A 21,802-nucleotide genomic window follows, 5' to 3' on the forward strand; every position below is an offset into this window, starting at 1 on the left:
CAGTGGCTCACACCTGTAATCCTAGCATTTTGGAGACCAAGGCAGGAGGAGAACTTGAGGCCAGGAGTTTGAGACCAGCCTGGTCAACACAGAGAGATCCTATCTCTACAAAAAATTAAAAAAAAAAAAATATTAGCCAAGCACTGTGGCATGTGCCTGTGGTGGCACCTGCTGTGGTGGCACCTGCCTGTCGTCCCAGCTACTCAGGACGCTGGGGCAGCCAGATCACTTGAGCCCAGGTACTAGAGGTTGTAGTTAGCTTTGATGATGCCACTGCACTCTAGACTGGGTGACAGAGTGACATACCGTCTCAAAAAGAAAAAAGAAAGAAAAGCTGATGCTTTAACTGGACCCACACCTTTCTCCACTCACAAAAATTGATTCAAGATGGATAAAGGACTTAAATTTAAGGCATGAAACAATAAAAATCCTCAAAGAAAGCATAGGAAAAACACTGGAAGATATTGGCCTGGGGAAAGACTTCATGAAGAAGACTGCCATGGCAATTGCAACAACAACAAAAATAAACAAATGGGACTTCATTAAACTGAAAAGCTTCTGTACAGCTAAGGAGACAATAACCAAAGCAAAGAGACAACCTACACAATGGGAAAGGATATTTGCATATTTTCAATCGGACAAAAGCTTGATAACTAGGATCTATAGAGAACTCAAATTAATCCACATGAAAAAAGCCAACAAGACCATATATCAATGGGCAAGAGACATGAATAGAACCTTCTCTAAAGATGACAGACGAATGGCTAACAAACACATGAAAAAATGTTCATCATCTCTATATATTAGAGAAATGCAAATCAAAACAACCCTGAGATATCATCTAACCCCAGTGAGAATGGCCCACATCACAAAATCTCAAAACTGCAGATGCTGGCGTGGATGTGGAGAGAAGGGAACACTTTTACACTGCTGGTGGGACTGCAAACTAGTACAACCTTTCTGGAAGGAAGTATGGAGAAACCTCAAAGCACTCAAGCTAGACCTCCCATTTGATCCTGCAATCCCATTACTGGGCATCTACCCAGAAGGAAAAAAATCCTTTTATCATAAGGACACTTGTACTAGACTGTTTATTGCAGCTCAATTTACAATCGCCAAAATGTGGAAACAGCCTAAATGCCCACCAACCCAGGAATGGATTAACAAGCTGTGGTATACGTATACCATGGAATACTATTCATCCATTCAAAAAAATGGAGACTTTACATCCTTCGTATTAACCTGGATGGAAGTGGAAGACATTGTTCTTAGTAAAGCATCACAAGAATGGAGAAGCATGAATCCTATGTACTCATTTTGATATGAGGACAATTAATGACAATTAAGGTTATGGGGGGGAGGAAAAGCAGAAAGAGGGACGGAGGGAGGGAGGTGGGGCCTTGGTGTGTGTCACACTTTATGGGGGCAAGACATGATTGCAAGAGGGACTTTACCTAACAATTGCAATCAGTGTAACCTGGCTTATTGTACCCTCAATGAATCCCCAACAATAAAAAAAAATAATAATGAAAAAAAAAAATCTCAGATGTGGTTGATTCACATTGCTGCAGTTGGGTGCTTTACAATCTTTTTATGCTTTTCTAAAACAATATGAATCATAACAAATTAGTAATAAAAAGAAAATAACTATAAAAAATTTTGGTGGAACAAATCGGTCTATCTCAATCCTAATATCATTACCTTTTTAACATTCAGTGTTATAGATAAGTATACCCATTGGGGCCAACACTATGAAAATGACTACCTTCCTAGCTATGACATACCAAGAATTAAACAATTGCCTTGTGATTTTAATCAAGGCTGACATCAAGGTAGAAAGTTTAGACCCCCCAAAGTCTCATCTTTTGAAATCTTAAGAATATTTGGCTGAATTCTCTGAAAAAAATTTTTAATTCTTACTTTTCTCCTTGTCAACATAATTATAAAGAAAGTGATTACAAATAATGTGACTACATTTATTTGAGTCATTGAAAATAAAAAAACACAGAAGTCACCATGCAAGGATAAGTAACTATTTTACATGAACCTTTATATTATTTTCTTAAGAGACAAATAAAATACTTGTCCTTTGAGTCAGATTTCCCTGCTTTAGTCTATTCTGTAAGCAGCAGAGAAAAAGTGATCCATTAAAAATGCTGATCAGACCATAACACTCCAGGGTTCAAAAGCCTCTGCTGGCTGCCATCCTACTAAAATTAATCCAGATCCCTTACTTTGACCCAAAAGGCTCTGTAAACTTCTTAGATTTAATCTCTTACGTCAGTTTCTCTTCTTCATAGATCCAACCACACTCACTTCTTGCAATTCCTTGAACTCAACTAATGAAAACATAAGCTGAAATAGCAACCCCTTACCATCTCTCTGTATCTCTTTTCCTACCTTATTTTTCTTTCTAGTCTCTCCCACCCAGGCCATCCTATATGTGTTATATACTTGTTTACTGCCTGCTTCCAACCACTAGAACATAAGCATAGTAAGGGCAAGAACTTTGTCTTTTTGTTCATTATGTCTCTCTAGTATCTAGGCCCCTGTTCATCAAATGGATGAAGTGGTCTATGTGGTTAGTTCACTGATTTGATAAATACACCTGATTATCTGAAACTAATTTTAAAATTTGTGTTAGCCGGGCGTTGTGGCGGGCGCCTGTAGTCCCAGCTGCTTGGGAGGCTGAGGCAAGAGAATCGCTTGGGCCCAGGAGTTGGAGGTTGCTGTGAGCTGTGTGATGCCACGGCACTCTACCGAGGGCCATAAAGTGAGACTCTGTCTCTACAAAAAAAAAAAAAAATTTGTGTTGAAATGTTTTAACTATTGGATCTTAAGCCTGTAACTTCCTCCATTATAGACCTTTCAATCAATTACTCTGGAAAGGTAATTTTGTGCTTTGCTGATAAATATATTGAGTATAAATATACACAAACCTCTTGGGAGAAAAATTTTGCAGTATATACAAGGGGTCTATAAAGTTCATGTGCAACAATAGACAACTATTTTAAATTGCACATGAACTTTATGGCCACCCTGTATTAGAACTAAAAACAACCACAATAACAGCACACACCCAATATTATCACTTCTGTCTCTCTATTCTACAAAAATAAATATATACACGTAAAAAGGTATGTGTGCAAGGATATTCATTATAGTGTTTTGAATTTTACAAGTTTGAATTATTTCCTTAATTAAAAAAAATAAAATAAAAAGTTTATCTTCCCTAAAGAGTAATGTCAAGGCAACTACTAAGGAGAGCAGATGATGATTTTATTGAACTGAGGTTTCCCTGTTCAAGGTAATGCTGTGAAAAGTGACTGCTAATTGTAATGTTTCATTCTGGGACAGCTTACAGCATCTATCATACCTATAAGCCCCTTCCCACAGATTCCTTATAACTACAGAGAATGCACCAGGTCTCCTAGATGACTAGACCAGGGAAGGGCACCTACCCAAAGGCAGCTAGCTGATCAGCTGGATGACCAGTGACCTGTCAGGTGGCGAGGTCCTACCTAGATCTATACTGCAAAGGGTCACGCTCAGATTTATCTCAGGTAGTTTACACATGAGGTACACCCAAGGAAGTCAGCAGTTGACAATGAAACAAAGAGAAAACAGGCAAATGCAGTGTGCCAGTAGACAGAGGGTGCAAGTGACAGAAACCAGAAGTCCTGCTACACCTCCTGTTCCTGTTCCTCAGTGAGGCGAGGCTGAGCCTTCACCTATTGCCCTTATTTCCTCAGGTATCTTTTGAAAAAGTGCTCTTTAAGCCATATTTCAAGTTATATTTCACTACATACCTGTTTTTTACAACCTGAAGGAGAGTAACTAACAGAACATTAAATAGAAGATTGGATTAAGCCATTAACAGGCTTTACCTCTGAAAAAATTATGGTTCCTTCCCTGCCTTCTAATTATGTGTAATTCAAAATAAAAGCACTACTGAAACCTATAGGAAGTGTAACTAAATACCCAAAAGTAAAGTCTTTTTCTGTGAACATTTTGTCAAACATCGAATTCTTTCCAAGAACATTTTTTGTTTGTTTGTTTGTTGACCTACATTTGAGCCTAGCTTGCCTAGGAAATCCAGTAATACCCTAAGTAAAGGTGGGATTGGAATGTCCACATCACAGATGAAAGCACCCTGCCTGTTACAAGTCTGGGTACCACTAGATGAATAGTTTCTAGTGGTAGACAGCATATTTTCATAATTTTTTATATGTTCTGCCATTAAAAAATGTGTCACAGAGAAAAGATGTAAGTGTATCAGGAAATAATTTTCTATTGCCTAAGAATCTCATTATGTTTTTCAACACTGTTAGAAAATCATTACAGGAACATATATATTTAATTATTAATTTAAAGTCCAGGAAGTGGAAGACATATGGCAGAAGGAGGGAGGGCATGAGGTGAGATCTCACCTAATGTGCACACTGTGAGGGTGAATAACATGCCCCCTAGGTGGGGGGGCTCTCCAGAAATGGAATTTTACCCTGGAAGTGAGAACCATGTAACCTAAATATTGTACCCTCATGTTAATTTGAATAAAATTTTTTAAAAAATCTTAGAAGCCTAGGATCAATAAGTACCAAAATTTCAAGGAAAAGACATTTTCAGTTTTCTTTAAAAACACCAAAAACCTAAAAGAATTATTTTTCCAGTCAATTATCAAATAGTTTGAGAGGCCACACTGAAAGAAAGACTTGAAGCTAAGTACTTTGTCTAGCCATTTCTCCATGATAGAGATGTAGCAGACTTAGCATATGTGAGGCCCAGCAGTGCGGACTTCTTTTCCTCAACCTTCATCCTTGCACAATTTATCTTAGCTCTTGCTCTGGTTCTGCTCTGTGAACTCAGTAGTTACATGTACCAAGGAAAGCAATGGCTTTGATGGTTTCTCAGAGAGGTCCACTGTAGAATTTTTGATTTCTTTTTTTCGTGTTGTTTTGTTTTGTTTTTGCTTTTTGAGACAGAGTCTCCCTCTGTCACTCTAGGTAGAGTGCTGTAGCATCACAGCTCACAACAACCTCGAACTCTGGGCTCAAGCAATCCTCCTGTGTCAACCTCCCAAGTAACTGGGACTATAGGTGCATGCCACAACACCTGGATAGTTTTATTTTATTTATTTATTTCTTATTTCAAATTAATATGAGGATACGAATTTTTAGGTTACATTGTTCTCCTTTACAAGGTAAAGTTCAAGTTGTAGTTGAACCCCACGGGGTGTGCTGAACACCCTCCCATTGTGCACATTAGGGGAGACTGCAGCAACTGCCCTCCCTCCTCCTGTCATTTTCCCTCCCCCTCCTCCTTCTCTCTCCTCTCCCTTAGTAGGCTATATTTGTGTTTTATCATTTATGTGAGCATGTACTTGTTTATATATTGATTTCATATTAGTATTAAGTACATTAGATATATTTTTTCCCCATTCTTGAGATACTTTACAAAGGAGAATGTGCTTCAACTCCATCCAGGTAAACGCAAAAGATGTAAAGTCTTCATATTTTTATGGCTGAATGGTATTCCAGTGCATAGATATATTATGGTTTTTTTTTTTTTTTTTTTTTATTGTTGGGGATTCATTGAGGGTACAATAAGCCAGGTTACACTGATTGCAATTGTTAGGTAAAGTCCCTCTTGCAATCATGTCTTGCCCCCATAAAGTGTGACACACACCAAGGCTTTTCCTCCCCCCCATAACCTTAATTGTCATTAATTGTCCTCATATCAAAATTGAGTACATAGGATTCATGCTTCTCCATTCTTGTGATGCTTTACTAAGAATAATGTCTTCCACTTCCATCCAGGTTAATACGAAGGATGTAAAGTCTTCATTTTTTTGAATGGATGAATAGTATTCCATGGTATACATATACCACAGCTTGTTAATCCATTCCTGGGTTGGTGGGCATTTAGGCTGTTTCCACATTTTGGCGATTGTAAATTGAGCTGCAATAAACAGTCTAGTACAAGTGTCCTTATGATAAAAGGATTTTTTTCCTTCTGGGTAGATGCCCAGTAATGGGATTGCAGGATCAAATGGGAGGTCTAGCTTGAGTGCTTTGAGGTTTCTCCATACTTCCTTCCAGAAAGGTTGTACTAGTTTGCAGTCCCACCAGCAGTGTAAAAGTGTTCCCTTCTCTCCACATCCACGCCAGCATCTGCAGTTTTGAGATTTTGTGATGTGGGCCATTCTCACTGGGGTTAGATGATATCTCAGGGTTGTTTTGATTTGCATTTCTCTAATATATAGAGATGATGAACATTTTTTCATGTGTTTGTTAGCCATTCGTCTGTCATCTTTAGAGAAGGTTCTATTCATGTCTCTTGCCCATTGATGTATGGTCTTGTTGGCTTTTTTCATGTGGATTGATTTGAGTTCCCTATAGATCCTAGTTATCAAGCTTTTGTCTGATTGAAAATATGCAAATATCCTTTCCCATTGTGTGGGTTGTCTCTTTGCTTTAGTTATTGTCTCCTTAGCTGTACAGAGCTATTCAGTTTAATGAAGTCCATTTGTTTATTTTTGTTGTTGTTGCAATTGCCATGGCAGTCTTCTTCATGAAGTCTTTCCCCAGGCCAATATCTTCCAGTGTTTTTCCTATGCTTTCTTTGAGGATTTTTATTGTTTCATGCCTTAAGTTTAAGTCCTTTATCCATTTTGAATCAATTTCTGTGAGTGGGGGAAGGTGTGGGTCCAGTTTCAGTCTTTTACATGTAGACATCCAGTTCTCCCAACACCATTTATTGAATAAGGAGTCTTTCCCCCAAGGTATGTTCTTGTTTGGTTTATCGAAGATTAGGTGGTTGTAAGATGTTAGTTTCATTTCTTGATTTTCAATTCGATTCTCAGTGTCTCTGTCTCTGTTTTTGTGCCAGTACCATGCTGTCTTGACCACTATGGCTTTGTAGTACAGACTAAAATCTGGTATGCTGATGCCCCCAGCTTTATTTTTATTACTAAGAACTGCCTTAGCTATACGGGTTTTTTTCCAGTTCCATACAAAACGCAGAATCATTTTCTCCAAATCTTGAAAGTACGATGTTGGTATTTTGATAGGAATGGCATTGAATAGGTAGATTGCTTTGGGAAGTATAGACATTTTAACAATGTTGATTCTTCCCATCCATGAGCATGGTATGTTCTTCCATTTGTTAATATCCTCTGCTATTTCCTTTCTGAGGATTTCATAGTTTTCTTTATACAGGTCCTTCACCTCCTTCGTTAAGTATATTCCTAGGTATTTCATTTTCTTTGAAACTATGGTGAAGGGAGTTGTGTCCTTAATTAGCTTCTCATCTTCACTGTTACTGGCGTATACAAAGGCTACCGACTTGTGGACATTGATTTTATATCCTGAAACATGACTGTATTTTTTGATGACTTCTAGGAGTATTGTGGTCGAGTCTTTGGGGTTCTCTAAGTATAAGATCATGTTGTCAGCAAAGAGGGAGAGTTTGACCTCCTCTGCTCCCATTTGCATTCCCTTTATTTCCTTGTCTTGCAGAATTGTATTGGCTAGAACTTCCAGCACTATGTTGAATAGTAAAGGTGACAGAGGACAACCTTGTCTGGTTCCAGTTCTAAGAGGAAAAGCTTTCAGTTTTATTCCATTCAGTAAAATATTGGCTGTGGGTTTGTTGTAGATAGCTTCAATCAGTTTTGGAAATGTGCCATCTATGCCTATACTCTTCAGTGTTCTAATTGGAAAAGGATGCTGGATTTTATCAAATGCTTTTTCTGCATCTATTGAGAGGATCATGTGATCTTTATTTTTGCCTCTGTTAATATGGTGGATAACGTTTATGGACTTGCGTATGTTAAACCAGCCTTGCATCCCTGGGATGAAGCCTACTTGATCATGATGAATGACCTTTTTGATGATAAGCTGTAACCTATTGGCTAGGATTTTGTTGAAAATTTTTGCATCTATATTCATGAGTGAGATTGGTCTGAAATTCTCCTTTTTGGTTGGGTCTTTTCCTGGTTTTGGTATCAGGGTGATGTTTGCTTCATAGAATGTGTTGGGGAAGATTCCTTCTTCCTCAATTTTTTGGAATAATTTGTGCAGTACAGGAATTATGTCTTCCTTGAAGGTTTGATAGAATTCTGGTGTGAAGCCATCTGGATCAGGGCATTTTTTGGTTAGAAGACTTTTTATTGTTTCTTTGATCTCAGTGCTTGAAATTGGTCTGTTCAGGAGGTCTATTTCTTCCTGGCTAAGTCTAGGGAGAAGGTGTGATTCCAAATAGTGATCCATTTCCTTCACATTGTTAAATTTCTGGGCATAGAGTTTCTGGTAGTATTCAGAGATGATCTCTTGTATCTCTGTGGGATCAGTTGTTATTTCCCCTTTATCATTTCTGATTGAGGTTACTAGAGATTTTACTTTTCTATTTCTAGTTAGTCTGGCCAATGGTTTATCTATTTTATTTATTTTTTCAAAAAAACAACTCCTTGTTTCATTAATTTTCTGAATGATTCTTTTGTTTTCAATTTCATTGATCTCTGATTTGATTTTGGATATTTCTTTTCTTCTACTGGGTTTAGGCTTAGATTGTTCTTCTTTTTCCAATTCCATAAGATAGCTTGTGAGATTGTTGATGCGCTCTCTTTCTGTTTTTCGAATGTAGGTATCTAAAGCGATGAATTTTCCTGTCAAAACCGCTTTTGCAGTATCCCACAGGTTTTCGTAGCTTGTGTCTTCATTGTTGTTATGCTCAAGGAAGTTAATGATTTCCTGTTTTATTTCTTCCTGCACCCATCTGTTATTCAACAGAAGATTGTTTAATTTCCATGCCTTTGTGTGGGGTCGAGCGTTTTTGTTATAATTGAGTTCCACCTTTAGTGCCTTATGGTCTGAGAAGATATAAGGTAAAATTTCAATTCTTTTGATTCTGTTGATATTTGTTTTGTGTCCCAGGATATGATCAATTTTGGAGAATGTTCCATGGGGTGATGAGAAGAATGTATATTCTTTATTTTTGGGATGCAGTGTTCTATATGCGTCTATCAAGCACAGTTGTTCTAGGGTGTCATTTAAATTTCTTATATCTTTAATTTCTGTTTAGAGGATCTGTCCAGCTCTGTAAGAGGAGTGTTAATGTCCCCTGTTATTATGGTATTATCAGATATTATATTGCTCAGACTGAGTAAGGTCTGTTTCAAGAATCTGGGAGCATTTAAATTGGGTGCATAAATATTTAGAATTGAAACGTCTTCTTGTTGTATTTTTCCCTTGACCAATATAAAGTGACCATCTTTGTCTTTTTTGACTTTAGTTGCTTTAAATCCACATGAATCTGAAAATAAGATCGCAACTCCTCTTTTCTTCTGAATTCCATTTGCCTGAAAAATTGTCTTCCAACCCTTGACTTGGAGCTTTAATTTGTCTTTTGAAGCCAGTAGACAGCAAATGGATGGCTTGTGTTTTTTTAATCCAGTCAGCCCATCTATGTCTCTTCAGTGGGGAATTCAAGCCATTAACATTTATTGAGATAATTGGTAAGTGTGGTAGTATTCTATTCATCTTATTTTGTGAAAGTCCATTGCTTAGTTTTATCTTTTGCATCAGTGTGGAGGTTAGGTTCTGTCCTTTAATTTCTGAGTTCTTACTTCGCTGCTGATCCATTATGGTGGTCATTGTGCAGAACAGGTTGAAGTATTTCCTGTAGAGCTGGTCTTGTTGTGGCGAATTTCCTCAATGTTTGTATATCCGTAAATGATTTGATTTCTCTGTATTTTGAAGCTTAGCTTAGCAGGGTACAGAATTCTGGGCTGGAAATTGTTCTGTTTAAGTAGATTAAAGGTAGATGACCATTTTCTTCTTGCTTGGAAAGTTTCATTAGAGAAGTCTGGAGTCACTGTGATGGATTTTGCCCCTGTAGGTCAACTGGCGCTTACTCCTGGCAGCTTGCAGAATCTTTTCTTTTGTCTTGACTTTGGACAGGTTCATCACAATGTGTCTTGGAGAAGCTCGGTTAGAGTTGAGGCGACCTGGGGTCCGAAATCCCTCTGAAAGCAGTGTGTCAGAATCTTTGGTGATATTTGGGAAATTTTCTTTTATAATATTCTCTAGTATGGCTTCCTTCCTCTGGGGCATTCTTCTTCCCCTTCTGGGATTCCTATAACTCGTATTCCCCTTCTGGGATTCCTATAACTCGTATGTTGGAATGCTTCATAAAGTCCCATAATTCTGACAGTGAACGTTCTGCTTTCTCTTTCTTCTTTTCTGCCTCTTTTACTATCTCAGTTATCTCAAGAACTTTGTCTTCTACCTCTGAAATTCTTTCTTCTGCATGGTCTAACCTGTTGCTGATACTTTCCATTGCATCTTTAAGTTCCCTAATTGAGTGTTTCATTTCCTTCAGCTCTGCTATATCCTTTTTATATTCTTCATATTGTTCATCTCTTATTAGCAGTTTCCTTCATTGTTTCCATCATTTCTTTCATTGTTTTCATCATGTGTATTCTAAATTCCCTTTCTGTCATTCCTAACATTTCCTCATAGGTGGAATCCTCTGCAGTAGCTACCTAATGGTCCCTTGGCGGGGTTGTTCTTGACCGGTTCTTCATGTTGCCTGGAGTTTTCTGCTGATTCTTCCTCATAAGTGATTTCTTTTATTTGTTTCCTTGCCCTAATTTTCCTTCACTTCCTCTTTCTCTTTAAGTTCTCGTGCCTTTGGAAGTTGCGGGCGGGTTTAGACCGATTGAACACACAAGACCACTTGCTGGTTTTCCACTGTTTTAGTCCTCCTTTTGGGGTCCAGAAGTCTCTCGCTGACTCCCTTTATCCTCACAGGGGTGATGACAGGCAGTTCCCACCAGCCAGAGATGCCTGGGGTCCTATTTCCCCAGACTCACAGTGCCCAGATGCAGGGAAGGTGTTACTCAGCCACCATCTTGCTCTCCAACCTATATTACAGTTTGTTAATCATTTATGGGTTGATGGGCATTTGGGTTGCTTCTACGATTTGGCAATTACAAACTGAGCTGCAATGAACATTCTGGTGAAAATGTCTTTATGGTAAAATGATTTTTGTTCTTCTAGGTAAATAAAAATACACTTAGCTAGTTTTAGAGACAGTTTTTCACTCTTGCTCAGGCTGGAGGATTTCTTTTTATGACACAGCTTTTTATGTCTGATCAAACTTAGCAATCTCACATTGTTCACTGTTCATCTAGTGATCAATAATCATACATCTCAGTTACATTTTCTTCGGATTATAATGTAAAATGGATGAAATTACTAATTGTTAGATTATGTGGATGAAAATTTTGCTTTTGTTAATTATTATTTTGGGAGTTTTAAAATAGCTTTGTTAAGACATAATTGATATAACATAGCATTTAAATGTATTTTATTTTATTTTTTTTTTTGTAGAGACAAAGTCTCACTTTATGGCCCTCGGTAGAGTGCCGTGGCCTCACACAGCTCACAGCCATCTCCACCTCCTGGGCTTAAGCGATTCTCTTGCCTCAGCCTCCCGAGTAGCTGGGACTACAGGCGCCCACCACAACGCCCGGCTATTTTTTGGTTGCAGTTTGGCCGGGGTCAGGTTTGAACCCTTCACCCTCGGTATATGGGGCTGGCGCCTTACCGACTGAGCCACAGGCGCCGCCCTTAAATGTATGTTATTTAAAATGTACAATTAAATGTACAACTATTTAAAATGTACAACTAAATGTTTTTAATATAGTATAGTCAGAGTTGTATAACCATCACCACTATCTAACTTGAGAACATTTTCACACTCTCTAAAAGAAAACAAAAACCCTGTATTCCTTAGCAGTAATTCCTATCCCCCTTTCATGCCTCTAAGAACTACTAATCTACTCTCTTTCTATGAATCTGCATATTCTGGATATTTCATATAAATGGAATTGTATGATATATTATCTTTTGTGACTAGCTTCAAGATTTCCTGACTCTTCTTTGAATGGTATTTGCATGATCTCCATATATGATTTTCCAAATACAAAAAATATATTTTGGATATTTATAGATGGCTACCAAATGGTTTTCTGAATTTACTATTCTTCTTACTTTTCTAGAGAAATGAGAAGGCTAGATAGGATCTTCTAAAATGAAAAGAAAGGTGAAGTTCTTCCAATTTACAATGCATATTTTACACAAAATGATAACTAAGCCCTTTTATACTAATAAACTTATTCTTGACCTAAATCTCAGCATTATACACATACCTTTCCAAAGTGGTTCCTCTATTAAAGTAATAAAATGCAAAGAACATTTTAGAACTTGAACTATAATCCAATACAAAAATGGGAAAATAATTTGAATAGATACTTCACCCAAGAAGATATATGAATTAGAAGTGTACACATGGATAAATGCTCAATATCATTAGTCTTCAGAGAAACACAAATCAAAATCGCAATGAAATTCTACTTCTCACTCACTAACATGGCTATGATCAGAATATTCACAATACCATGTGCTGGCAAGGAAGTATAGAAACTGGAACCCTTGAATATTGTTGCTGGAACATAAAATGATATAGCCACTTTCTAAGAGAGTTTGGCAGCTTCCTGAAAAGTTAAACATATAATTACTATAACACTCAGCCTCCCTAGGTATACAGCCACCCCTGCATCTGTGAGGAATTGGTTCCAGGACCCCTCACAGATACCAAAATCCACAGAAGCTCAAGTCTCCTATCTAAAACAATGTAGTATTTGTATATATTTACATCATCCCCCATACATTAAGTCATTTCTAGATTACTTATAATACCTAATACAAGGTAAATCTTATATAAATAGTTCTCATATTATATTATTTAGGGAATAATAACAAGAACTAATGTCTGCACATGTTCAGTAAAGACACAACTATCCTTTTTATCCCCTCTGAATCTTTTCAATCCACATTTGAATACAGGTTTGCAGATAAAGCCAACTGTATACTGTACAGAAATGAGAACATATTTACACCAAAAGACACAAATGTTCATAGGATTTACACAAATACCCATAGGAATACAATCCTACTGAACTGAACAGAAAACAATCTTAATGTGTACCAACTTATGAATGAATCAACAAAATGTGGTAGGGTCCATACAATGGATTACACTCTGCAATAAAAGTGAAGTACGAATAGCATACATGCACAGCACAGAATAAACTAAAGAACATCCTTCTACGTTAAAAAAAAAAAAAGACACAAAAGACTATATTTTGCATAATTCAATTTAAATAAAATTTCTAGAAAAAGCTTGACTATAGGGACAGAAAGTGGACATGTGGTTGCCTGTGACTGGGAGTGGAAGCTGGAATTAAGTGCAAATAGGCAGGAAGAAACTTGGAGAGGTAATGAAAGTGTTGAAATACTAGATTGTGGGGCAGAATACATAAACTGTATAAATTTATACAAAATTCTTGAACTATGTATTTGAAAAGGGACAATGATATCATATATAAATTATACCTCAAAAAATCTTTTAGAAGGAAAAAAAAAGCAAACATTTGTCCATGAAGATAAATCATACAAACCATACCTCAATACAGTAGCTTCATTTGATAAATTGAGGCTACTAATGAGCAGTTAATCCTCTCCTGAAAATGTTTTCCATAGATTCCTATATCACGAAGTTCTCAAGTTGTTTGGTCTCAAAACTCATTTATACCTTTAAAAATAATTGAAGATCCCACAGGAAATTTGTTGATGTACATACTATCTATCAGTACTTAATCACATTAGGCATTAAAGAATGTCTAAAAAATATTTTGATTCAATTTAAATAACAACAAATGTTATGTGTTAACATAATGAACATATTTTAATGAAAAAGTTGCTGTTTTTCAGAACAAAGGAAATATAGTGAGGAAAGTGGTATTTTTTTGTAAATCTTTTTACTATCTGGTTTAATGAAAAACAGCTCTTGCATTCACTCTATTGCAATATTACGTATCTGGAAAATTCTGATGTACACAGATAAGAGGATGAGAGTAAAAAAGGCAAACAATGCCTTAGTACTATTAGGGAAGTAGTTTATTCTCAACGACCTTCTTATAAAGGTCCTGAAGACCCCCAGGACCCTGGGGCCATCTTTTGAAAACTGTGGGTGTAGATTCTGGTCTAAAACCAACTGAGGTTCATTTTGTTGAGATTGCTAATATGTACTATCATTAATACGCATACTTTAGGTTTAAGTTGAGAAAACTTAAATAAAAAAGAAAACTGGAATAAAAAAAATTCCTAAATGTAGTTTTCACAGCATTTCAGCTATAACTTCTTTAAATAAACCAATCAAAATGAGATGTGTCATTAAACATTTTTCTTGATGTATCAGCAAGTGGAATAAATAGTAAATCTTGTAACCTGATTGTTACAATGGTTTTATTTAAAGCTTCCTTTCTGGTCACTGATTCAAGTTTCTGTTTCATAATGCTTTGCAGTTTCCCACCATCTCTATGATTATCAAAGATTCCTCTTAGTTTCTGTATTAGCTTATAAAATAATAGATTGGTCTTGGATTTTTCTAAAATAAACTTTAACAATTGCAATCTTAAAATAATGGTGCTAATTTTAATATCTGAAAACAATAATTTAACAGTCATTTTAGAGTGTGTGGGTTAATTTTAGTGTAATTAATATTTATTTCTCTGATGCCTCATAATTAAAGGATAACAATATGCTCGGTAAGCCTATCTAAGCCTTATATCCTGAAATAATGCTCACTAAAGATATATCAGCTCATCTGGCATGTCTCTGAAGTTTTGGCCCTCTGAATTGAAATGCACTTCCCAGGAAATGTGATTTAAACTTAAACAAAAAACAAAATTTAAAACTTAAAAACTTAAACTTAAAAACAATAGTTTAAGTACCTACTTTACAATATCTCCTTCGAGGGCAATCACTCTCTTAATAATCTTCTGTTCTGGGTTTTTAGGAGACCTAGAAAAAAAAAAGATAAAGTTATCTAATCAATTATATCTCTGCTCTTTTAAGGAAAAAGAAAGAAAATTCTAAAACAAAGTTGGCTATATGAAAGTTATTACAGGCTGGGTGAGGTGGCTCATGAAAATAATCCTAGCTCTTTTGGAGGCCAAGGTCGGAAGATCACTCAAGGCCAGGAGTTCAAGATAAGCCTAAGCAACATAGCTAGACACCATCTACAAAAAGTTAAAAAAAAAAAAAAAACTAGGCAAGCTTTGTGGCATATGTCTGTAGTCCTAGTGACTGGGGAGGCTGAGGCAAAAAGATCACTTGAGCCCAGGAGTGTGAGGTTGCTGTGAGCTGTGATGAAACTTCTGCATGACAGCCTGGGAGACATAGTGAGACCTTGTCTATAAATGAATGATTGAATGAATAAAACAAAGTCATTACAGAATTCCTTATACCCATTACATGACATCAATCCTACTTGTGATATAAAATGATATATCCCAAGTGATATAAAATGACTATTAAAGTAATTCTCATTTTAACCTCTAAATTATGCTACAAAGCTACAATAACCCAAACAGATTGGCACTGACATTAAAATGGTATATTAAAACAATGAGGTAACCTAGAAATAAATCATGCATGTACACCCAAATAATTTTTGACAAAGTTGCCAAGAAAATACTCTGGGAAAAGGACAACCTCTTAATAACTGGTGCTGGGAAAATTGGATATCCTTATGCAGAAGGAAACTAACCATCTTTCATCTCCCATAAAAATCAACTCAAAATGATTTAAAGATTTAAAGGTTGGGCGGCGCCTGTGGCTCAAGGAGTAGGGCGCCGGTCCCAAATGCCGGAGGTGGCAGGTTCAAACCCAGCCCCGGCCAAAAACCACAAAAAAAAAAAAAAAAGAAAGTAAAGATTTAAAGGTAAGACCTGAACGTATGAAACTACTAAAATAAAACATCAGGGAATTACTACAGGATATTGACTGGGGCAAAGGGATTTTTTTTTAAGACCTTAAAACACAGGCAATAAAACCCAAAACAGACAAACAGAATTACATCATGCTAAAAAGATTGCACATAGCAGATCCTTAGGCTCCTGTGAAATCTTCAGAGTCTGGCCCTCTGGTCAAAGTCTGCCTGCAAATTCATGAGAGACTCTAGCCCAGAACATCCCAGCTAAGCTGCTTCTGATTTCTTGATCCTCAGAAAATATGTAAGATAATAAATATTTGTTATTTAAAGCTGCTAGATATTTGAATAATTTGTTACATAGTAATGGCTAACTCTATCTTAATATGGTCAATTTCCTACAAATAACGTGTTAAATCTTTTGATTTGACAGACCATTTCAAGGAGTATCTCATAACACATAAATGATCCTTTAACATGTATTTGAAAATCATAGACAGATACAAATACTTTCAATTTAAGTCACATTTTCATCCATTATCCATCATGAATTAATTTTTGGGCATGGTCAGAAGTGTGTTTCAGACTCTACATGTGGCTGTGCAAGTGACATTTTGAATTGAAATACTTTTTAAAAGGAATGTAAATGTACCAGAACTTAAAAAAATACACATTCAGAATATATACTTCATCTAAGAAAACACGCAGTTTCAGTAAGATTTGTACTTTAAATACATCTTGCAGAGAAAATAAAATCATGTCAACTAGCTGCCTCCACTGTGACAACTAGTTTCACAGTTTTCACGAACTTAATTATTAATATTCTTTATTTTAAAAGAAAATCTGAGTTTCAACTGGTCTCTGCCCTGCATTAAATTAGTGAATTTCATATTTTTATAATTTTAATGTTATTAATATACATTTAGAGGGAGGGCTCTGGGCATGTTCAATCTGATGGGGTTTGGGTCCCCTGTCCAGTGCTACTTACAGATCTTTTAGAAAATGTCCCTCTCATGTCTCTTTTTTTAGAAGTGTATAAAGCACTATTCAGCCTCAGTGGTCACCAAAGAATTTTACAGAGCAGAACAATGGGATGTTAAAACTTTTTCTTCCTATATTGACAAAGGCTTAATACTACTAATAAAAATAAACTGTCATTGAAGGTTTAGGAACATGGATATTCTCTATATAACTGTGCAGTCATGTAACATGCCTTTTGCTAAGGTAGTGTAAAGATTTTATATTATTTTTAATGTAACAATTATCCTTCTAGGAATTAATTGTGGATATATGCAAAATTTTAACTATATCAACATCAAAGAGAAAAAAATTAACAAGAAGAGACTGGGTAAATAAATTATACCCACCAAAAAATAATTTGCAGTCACTAAAAATGATGTTATAGAAGAATGTTTGATGATATGGAAATATCAGCAGAATATATGGACTGAAAATGCTAGTTAGAAAATATTATTTGTCGCATGACTTTACATCTGTTACAACAGAAAGAAAAATGTTCAACCAATTTTAGTGGGAAAAGATCAAGAAGAATCTAAAACAAAGTGTGTGTGGGGGGAAGGACTGTGTGTGTTCAAAGTTTTCATGCCTGAAATTTTGGTCCAGATGATAACTGTTTGTGTCATGTGACATTATCTGAAATGGTCCAAGGCAGGAGTAAGACCTACTGAACTAATTACTAAGGTTAACCTAATATTGAGGTGGGATCACCATGAATGAAATAGTATGAAAAGCAACCCATATTAACATAAAAAATATTTTATGCCAACAATCTTTAAGCTTTTGAGATGTTTGAAAAGTATTTTACATCTTAAAATAGTCTATATTTTAAGATCATGAGGCAAAATGGAATATGCAAAGTGAGCTATCTATATAATTAAAGTCTTAAGAATTACTACTTCAAACATATGTATAAATTTTAATGTAATATTAAATTCAGGATCTAATGAAATAATTCAAAATGAAAAAGCTATTACTAACACTAATTCTATTACTGCTTAAAATTTATATCTATATTTGAATCATTAGCTGCTGAATGCATTACTTTGATGTAAATAGAAGCAATAGGAGAGTTATTACAGACTTACATCATGGAAGTTATTAAACTTCTCTTTGTTTCCTTGGCCATCTGTCTCTCTCCCAGGAAATGTGAAGAATAACAAGCGGAGGATTATGCTTTACTTTAGGAATACAATGGATGCTACCCAATAATTAGCAAATTTGCATTTGCATTTTTAATTTTAGTGTTTTCCTAATAAGCAATATTTTATACTTTTTTCTTAGAATATGTATAAAAGCTCTAGCAGGAATTCTAGCACAAAATAGGAACTCAGTAAATTTTAGACACTCCCTTCTAAAATAAATTCATAAAGAGATCAATTAACTGGGCTCATGACAATCATTACCATCCTATATTTTTTTTGGACTTACATAGATAGTATATTTTTTTAAGCCCTCCAATAAAAGAAATTTCAGATTCTATTCCATTAGAAGGCAAGAAAAGCATTTTATAGGTTTAGTCAAGATTTATTACATAATTAACTAAGGAAACATCAAAATCATATTGAAAGCACCTGTTTGTTTGCAATTAGACAACTTTATCTGTAAAATAATTTTCAGTTTCAGATTCTCTACACTTGCTTTACTATTAGTAAACTTTCTGCACTATCGCCCCACTTTTATAATTCATTTTTAAAATTCGATAGTTTTACCAATTAGTATTCTCAAAGCTTTTAACTGGGGCTATATTTCAGCTACGTTTTGTCCGTTGCTGACTTCTCCTGGTATCATGTGAATCTTTTAAACAAAAGAAACTACAGACCTTTGTTGTTCTTAGGATTCATGCTTGAAATCCTCACAAGTGTGGAACCTTTACTTTCTGATATACTTTCAGAAAATGTCTGTATATTTAATCCTTAACAATCATTTTTGTCCTGAAACCCCAGAAAATGCTTCAATCCAAGAGCCTCATTATTAACCAAAATGATTTATAGATGTGGTGGCAAGAACCTAGGTTAATGTTTCTTTCTTTCTTTTTTTTTTTTTTTTAATTTAAGGAGGTTTATTCTGAGCCAAATTTGAGGACCCTACTCCAGAGCTACACCTAAGAAACCATAACCATGTGAACTGGAGCTGGTGGGGTTATGGTTTGGTTTTACACATTTTAGGAAGACATGGATTACAGGTGAGGTTATAAATCAATACTTGGAAAACATTCATTGGTTTGACTCAAAAGGGGAGGACATCTGAAAGTGGGAGCTTACAGGTTATAGGCCAGTTTAAAGATTCTTTAGTTGACAATTGGCTGAAAGAGGCTCCAAGTGTCTCTAAAAGACCAGGGAAAGTTAGTGAAAAGGAATGCTTAAGGTAGAGGGTCTGTTAATCAGAGACCACAGAATCAAGTGGTTTGTTATGTCTATTGAGCACCTGTAGATAGGTCTTGCTTAGCCTTAGGCCTGTTAGTGGGTCACAAAGGATGTCTCTAAGAAGGCAGAGGCTCTTAAAATTTCCTCCTTTTCATGGCTAGCAACTCAGTTTAGGGATCCTCTTGGCCAAGAGAATGTCCATTCAGCTAGGTTAATTATTCCAGTATGTCTGATTTTCTTGAAATGGAAGAGGAGATCCTAAGAAAGTCATCACTGGACAGGGAAAGAAGGTTGCTAAGTGTTCAGGGAATTTTAATAAGAAGTAAGTACAGTTTCAAAGATTGGGACTTATGCAAACTCATTTTTGTGGGTGGGGAAGGATTGAGAAAGGGATAGTGTGTTTACTTTGGCCATTGTCTCAATACCTGCCCTACCTCCTGAATCAAGCTACTGAGGAGCAACAATAGAATCCAGGGAGACTGCCCTCAAGTTTCTCATGACCTCAGAAAGTGGCAGCCGAAAGGACTACACTAGGGTACAGACATATCTTCTACAATCTCTTATACAAGACAAGGCATTTTAATAGTACTGATAAAATAACAAAAGCATGAACTTTAAAGAATTGAACTGTTGCTTACTGACAAAAAAATTTCTTGGTTAAACGTAGAAGTTGTTTCACTTTCAGTAACTGTGATTAGGAGGAATCTAATAAGCAAATAGTGACAAGTCTTATTAGTAAATCAGCCTTGATTATATAAAATCAATTAATTGTGTTTTATGACTCTAACTTCTGTAATTGAAAAGAGCTGCAATAGTTTTGTAATTGAATGTTTTTGGTTCTGAAAACAAATGTCTTCATATAACTCTGAAAAATCTAAGGAATTTAGTACAATCATAACAATGAATTAATTTCCACCAAAGCATTAACTCAAGCATTTCAAAACACAGAACAGTGCAATTCAGGTATCAAATACAATTACCATTGTACCTCATTGTCTAGAGTATGTTGTATGTAAATAAATATAAGCATGTAAACAATATATAGCATATATGTAATATGTGTGTGTGTGTATGTATTCTACCATCTAATATGGAATCATGGTATTTTTTTAAAAACCCTTTGATCTATGAAGAAACTTATGTTTATAAAAACTACATTCTCTGATTTGCTTATTTTGTAAACCTGGGTTTTTATAAGTTGAATACATGTAAATTTGAACCTATCTGTGGAAATGAAGGAGGCGAACACACAACATAAATTTAAGCACTGACTATTCTTTTAATATCGACTCTCAAAGCGCAAACCTTCACACAGAAGCAGCACTCCTCTGTTCCCAGAGTCAAATGTCCACTCAGAACTGCTTGTTCTTCCTGTCGTCAGGCTGAGTTTCAGCCTCTGATCCACCCTATGTCATTGAATATGACCTTGCAACAGAATACCATTTAGGGCCACAGACTTAAACAAAATTGACTGGTCTACAAAGGAATAAATCCATCAATCTAGCCTCAGAATTTAATGCTTCAATTAAGCTAACCTGCTTTACACAGAGTTTCAGTCAGGTTGGGAAACATACCACATAGTTTCAGTTTGAAGACTATTTGTACCACAAAATACCCTGACAGAGAAAAGCTATTTGTATTTTCTATATCAAACCATATCCATTTCCATACCTATGGTACAAATAAGGCCAACCAACTAAAATGTAAAATGAATATCAGGATATAAGAGCTAAAATCAGGACCTTTAAGCCAAAGCCCTTACAAGATGTTAGTAATATCTGTAGTCACCTGGAGAATGCTATTGGAAGAGTACAAGGGTCAGCCTGTCCCCCACATAGCTCATTTCACTGGTCATTTCACTAGTCATCTGTAGGGTGTGAAATGCCACTTTTAAGGTAGGGAGTGTCTTGGTAAAAGTGAGGAGAGTGAGAACAATGGTAGTCTTGAGCATTTTACCTAGAGCATTTTATGGTTACCATATGACACTCTTCAGGATCAAGCAATGGGTACTACAGAGTCATATGGGAATGGAAACATTTCAGTGGTTGCCAGAATTGGGGGTGGGGGCTTGTTAGTAAGGAGACCTTTACAACTGAGAACTAGACGTACCAATACATTAGTCCATGGATGCCAGCATATGATGTGCAGGGCCCTCTGATGCCACCATACTATAAACTTCCCAGAACTTACCTGCTTCTCTGACAAGAACAACCATTAAACAGACTAAATTTACCTCAAATTGCCTCAGAAACTCTTAAGTTTACCCTGAACTGAAAAGAATAAGATTTTGCTTGTAATAGGAAACTTAAACTCAGTAACAGCAAAATGAAGTTATATATTTTTTATACAAGTAATTTTTATGAGAATTTGTACTCATTCCATCTTCTTTATTCCACTGCACCCATCTAAGGATTAATATGCTCTGTAGTGACCGCAGTGAGATGCATTATTAATGTTTCAACTGTGCTACTGGATTCAAAATTTCCTAGCAAGATTGAGTTCGGTATATATGTGGGGAGAAGCAAAATTTTGCATAATTATTGATACTATCCTAATTTCCCTAAAGTGATCACTCCCCT

At 35.9% G+C, this 21,802-nt stretch overlaps 1 protein-coding gene across 4 annotated transcripts in view; it reads right to left on the reverse strand.

The window, feature by feature from the left end:
* The window catches only part of IMMP2L (inner mitochondrial membrane peptidase subunit 2), a 980,841-nt gene that overhangs the window by 281,923 nt on the left and 677,116 nt on the right, over positions 1-21,802 (reverse strand). For all 4 annotated transcript variants that reach the window (XM_053609135.1, XM_053609139.1, XM_053609136.1 and 1 more), the window contains one exon: positions 14,865-14,930. In XM_053609135.1, coding sequence (XP_053465110.1) covers positions 14,865-14,930 — 66 coding nt within the window. The remainder of the gene's footprint in view (positions 1-14,864; positions 14,931-21,802) is intronic.

The sequence above is a fragment of the Nycticebus coucang genome, chromosome 11 (assembly GCF_027406575.1).
Source record: "Nycticebus coucang isolate mNycCou1 chromosome 11, mNycCou1.pri, whole genome shotgun sequence".
In the NCBI taxonomy this organism is placed as follows: Eukaryota; Metazoa; Chordata; class Mammalia; order Primates; family Lorisidae; genus Nycticebus; species Nycticebus coucang.